Source organism: Orycteropus afer, unplaced genomic scaffold (genome assembly GCF_000298275.1).
Source record: "Orycteropus afer afer isolate SDZICR_OR568_19922 unplaced genomic scaffold, OryAfe1.0 scaffold00039, whole genome shotgun sequence".
NCBI classification, from domain to species: domain Eukaryota; kingdom Metazoa; phylum Chordata; class Mammalia; order Tubulidentata; family Orycteropodidae; genus Orycteropus; species Orycteropus afer.
The window spans coordinates 12,756,114-12,761,507 of NW_006921626.1; the positions used below are offsets into that span (position 1 = coordinate 12,756,114).

General features: G+C 37.7%; 1 protein-coding gene across 1 annotated transcript in view; it reads right to left on the reverse strand.

Moving 5' to 3' along the window:
• ENAH (ENAH actin regulator) overlaps positions 1-1,623 on the reverse strand; it is a 156,290-nt gene extending 154,667 nt beyond the window's left edge. The window contains exon 1 of the mRNA XM_042780426.1: positions 1,603-1,623. Coding sequence (XP_042636360.1) covers positions 1,603-1,623 — 21 coding nt within the window. The remainder of the gene's footprint in view (positions 1-1,602) is intronic.
• Positions 1,624-5,394: the final 3,771 nt, after the last annotated feature.

The following is a 5,394-nucleotide window of genomic DNA, read 5'->3' on the forward strand; positions in this document are numbered from 1 at the left end:
AGCCACTCCTCGGAAGGAAGATGGGGCAATCTACTTCCGTAGTGATACTGCCTCGGAAACCCAAGGAGGGGTCGCTATGAGTCGGGTCCGACTTGATGGCACATAACAACAACAACAGTCCTGAATGCCCAGAGAGCCATCCTTTGCCCCCACACCTTGTTAATGTTACTGCTCAATCGTATCTCAAGTTCATATCCAAGTAGCTTTCTCATACTACCCTCTTCCCATACCGCCATTCATGTAGGTCTCCACGCATCCACAGAATTCCACGTATACTCCTATTACAGCATGGTTCTCACTACCATTTGCTTATGAGATGGTAAGCTTCCTAGTACAGAGAACCATACCATCTTTATCTACAGTGTTAATACTAAAAGCATATTCAAGTATTTACTGAACGAATGAATAAACAAACGTACCACAGTGCCCAACATGAAACATGGCCAACCATTATTTAAACTTTATTAGAGATCCCTCTCATGAAAATAATAACCAGTTTTGTATTACAAGTCAATGGGAAAATTTCTCATTACAAATATTTGCTTCATAGACATCTTTCCTAAAAAAACAATCAATGAAAGTTAGACACTATGTATGTATATATTAAATAAACAGAATCAATACCATTCATGAAAAAATAGGCACATAGCAAACTCAACACATACAGGTCAGATCTATTTAACTGAAATTTGGGACCATATAGGTCTTAAAACTATCAAGTTAACCACGGCACATAGATCCCAATTAAATACTTTTACTAATATTAATAATGAGTAAGCTGATGGTACAAAAATAATAATAATTTGTAATTAATTGTACAATTAATTTTAATCAAATGAAATATGAGTTGATTTGATGAACTATATCTTGAATGCACAGCTCGCCCTACTAAATTCCTAATGAAATAAGGAAATACTCCCAGTTTTCTAGCCAGAAAACTTAAAGCCAGTCTCTTAATCATAAAGTGTGTTTTGTTATGACAAACAGCTAGGTAACTAAGACATGGCAGGCACTAAACATAACATTCTGAAGGATGATGTCTATGCCCTTTAAGAATTTTTATTTTCATGCTTCACTTCTTTTAATTTTGTAACAGCTATCAGCTAGCTTAGGACCTAAATTACATCCTACTGCTCCAAGTAATTCACATACATCTCTAAGCAACAGCTGTGTAATTTTTATAGTATACAGCATCTAAAATTACAAAGTTCAAAACATTAAATGAATTTCGTCTAACATTCAGGAGTATGACTGAATAAAATATAGTTAATTCATGTTAAAGGAGTAATTTAGCAAAAGGCAAGATTTACAATGATGAGTAATCCAATTCATAAAAAATGAAAATGTTTATAAGGTTGCACTAATTTTAGAAATGTTCTCTTTTTTCCTCAAGATATGCAATTCCTCCAACTGTACATAAGTAGCCTTTTTATTATTTCCCTATCACTAAAGAGGGCATTCTTTTTTGCTAAAATTTTAGAAATTTAGGCTAGTTTTCTCAGTATTTTGAACATAATCATAAGTTCTCCCACAATTTTTGCTTTAAGAACACTTTTCTGAAGCTAGTTTGTCTTTCCTTGACTGACTTCATACGCCACTTACCTGCAATGGCTCATGGTACATCTTTGAATAGTTTTAAGACTAAAGTCCTACTGCCGGTGAGACATATAGCTACGTCTAACACAAAGCATACTTACTGAAACACCCAATATTCAGATAATTTTCTCCACTTAGTCACAACCACAACAGAGATTTAAGAATTTACTTAGGTTAAGCTTGCCAGGCATACCTACCTAGCTGATTCATATACACGCAAGGCCTGGTGTTTGATCAGCAAAGGGTCAGGAGGGCTCAAGTAAAGTTCGGGCCTCTGGGCTTCAATATCCTGGTTTCTACGATAAAAGAGTTCTTGAAATTACCCAAGCCATATGTGGTGGTTAAGATTATGTGTCAACTTGGCTGGGCCTGGTTTTGAGTGGCTGGGCAGCTAGACATAGTTATTCTCCATGATGAGACTGGTAATCAATTTCATGGTGGAATCTGCTGTGAGCAGCTAAGTAAGTAGCTGCCTCAGGGATGTGGTCTGCTTCCAGTATATAAGACACTTTGAGAAAGGTCTAGAGTTTTTGGCACATCTGGATCCTACGTATGGCACAGTCTTCATCTGAGGCCTGCCATGTTGCCTACCAATCTTGGGACTGCCTCTGGACTTGAACTAGTGGCCTGTCATGTTGCTTGCTAATCATGGGGTTGTGCCATTTTACTTGCTGACCTTGGGTTTGTCAGCCTTAGCAGCCAGCAGCTGCCTGAGTTAAGAGATGCCTCCAGCTCCAGTGAGCCAGGAGCAAGAGGCGGAGCTGAAGACAAGGTCAAAGGGCCTTTACACAGCCCCTCAAGCTGGCACTTTGAACTTGGACTTTTAGCCTCCTTAACAGTAAGAGAATAAATTCTTGTTTATTAAAGACATCTACATTTGTGGTATGTCTGTTACAGCAGCATTAGCGAACCAAAACACTGTATTTCAGAACTAGACAGACCACATATAGCCCTTTCAAAATGCTACACACCTTCAGATTAAGGAAATGGAGGGAAAAAATGGCTTCAAAAAGTACTTTTTCAATTAGCTATTCATATTCATCAAGTAACACTTAAATAGGAGTCCTGATGGCACAATAGTTAAGTGCTTGGATGTTAACCAAAAGGTTCGCAGTTTAAACCACACTCAGTGGGTCCACTGGGTAAAGACTTGGCACTCCTCTCACATAAAAATCAGAACCTAGAAAACCCTATGGGGGCAGTTCTACTCTGTCACATAGAGTTGCTATCATGGATCCTAACAACAATCACCAGCATGTGAATCATGGAAAGACAAAGGAATGATTCAACGCACAAGCACACACGGAGCTCTGTTGGTGTACTGCCTAAGGCATGACTGCTAACCAGAAGGCTGGCAGTTCAAACCCACCAGCTCCACATAAGGAAGACAGGGCAACCTACTTCCGTAAAGATTTACCACCTCAGAAACCCAAAGGGGGTTGCTGTGAGTAGGAACTGACTTGATGGCTCCGTGTGTGTATATCCATATATAATCACTCTAGCAGTGATTATAACAATTTCTAGGAATTTAAAAACGTGTGTTCTAAGAATATAGTTGAAAACCTGACCTTGCAGGCAGAAGTCTCATTTTAAAAGCCATAAAATAAAAACATCATAAATCAGGTGATACAGACACAAGCTGGACAGCAAAGAAGTTGAAAATCACTACTTATCTTGAAGGTGGATGACTATTTCTCAAAGGCAGCTGCCATCCCAAGATCTTTCTCTACACGCTCAAATGAAAATCAGAACATCTGACCAATGAGATAAAAATGGTAAATAATTTGCCCAAGTGGCCACACTGTTCGTTTGATCATTTCTGTCATTCTGATAAGAGGTTTAGAACATTTAATTATCAAATTCCCTTCCCTTCTTTCTTCTCCCCTCCTCCACATTCTCCAAAAAGACAACAAAAGCTCTCCAGTCAGGTACTGAAAAATGTTCCCAAATGTAGGACATATACTCAAAGTAACCAATTATTTATGTTTCTGTTCCGGCCAGAAACAAGAATTCTACCAATGAGGAAGTAAAACAACTTTAGCATTAAAATCATGTTAAATCATGACCCACGGACACTCCATGTTTTGTAATGGTCGTATCTTGGAACAAGGTTAATAATGAAACAAAATATAAGTCAAATTGAAGAATATTATAAAAATAAATGGTCTTTACTCATCAAAAACATCAAGGTTGTGAAAGACAAAGACCAAGTCACTGTTCTATATGAAAAGAGACTAAAGATACAACATGAACATAAAGAAACCCAACATACCATCTGGAATGAATCCTAAACAGGGGAGGGAAGACACCTTTTCTTTGTTTTCCTTTTGTTACACTAAAAAAATGAACAAAATTTTGATAGATAATGCATATGGTCTGTTGTTGTTGCTGTCATTGAGTCAATTCCCAATCATGGCAATTTTGTGTATTACAGAGTACAACTGCTCCATAGGGTCTTCTTGGCTGTAATATTTATAGAAGCAGATCACCAAGCCTCTTCTTCCAGGGAGCTGCTGCTGCTGTTGTTAGTATGTGCCGTCGAGTCAGACCCGACTCATAGCTACCCCTCCTTGGGTTTCTGAGGCAGTATCACTACAGAAGTAGATTACCCCATCTTCCGACCAAGGAGTGGCTGATGGGTTTGAACCGCCAGCCTCTGGTTAGCAGTCAAGTGCCTTAGCCACTATGTTACCAGAGCTCCCACGGTACTGCTAGATGAATCCAAATTGCCAGCATTAGCTTAGCACTGAAGTGCAAACTGTTTACACAAGCTAGGAACCCCCGCATAAGGCTTTAAAAAAAAAAATCTGTGGCTGTCAAGTCCTGTCCTACTCATAGCGACCATACACTAAAGGTGTATTCTAAGATCACATTCTACTAAACCTACATCTCACTCAAAACTTTTATTCTTTAATTACTGGTATTTAAAAAGTTTCCCTTTGTTTAATGCTTATAACAATTATTAATACTATTATCTAGTTATATGCTTTTACTACCTCAATCATTTCAAAACATCTGCAGGGTCAATACTATTGATTCCTTTTCAATCCTTTTGTGAACTATGGGACACAGAGTGCCCACCTACACTTTCTGCCTCTGGGGTTTAGTGGAAAGCTGCTATACCATATTTAATGCATATTGCCATCTGGTGGGGGTCTGTATAACTGCATGGATCCATGAACTGGCCTCATCCCACCAATCTTGGCACCAGAGACCGACCCCTCAGAACATATGTCCCGCTAATTGTATCATAATCCGTATTACTTCACAAAAATTTTTTTTTTCCATTTCATTCAAAAAGACTTCCATTACTGAAAATAAGTATTTTCAACAAAAAATTCAAAGCAAAAAAGAATACAGCCTTGAAAGGGTTAGATAAGGAAACAGTTACAAAGAATTGAAAGAACCTATCTAAGAGCAGCCAGTTGAACTAAACATCACATACACCATAAATATTTAATACTCTGATGCTTCATGGATGTGGCATAGTTAAAATAAATAAATTGTTCCATTTATAATAGCATTATTCTTCTTTTATATATAAGTATCAAAACTGTATTTTTTAATTACTACTTTAATCTTTTGGAAAGGGACTATAAAATCAATGATATAGTATCTTGCTGTCTTCTCAAAGAGAAAGCCCACATGAGGAAGTAGAAATAAGAAAGTCACAGAGGTGGGGGGTGATAGAGGAGGGGAGGAAAAGGAAGAGAGAAAGAAAAATAAAGAGAATAATAATATTCATACTAAAAAGAAACTAAAAATCTTGGATAACATCAACTTGACGGGAGGAAGGAA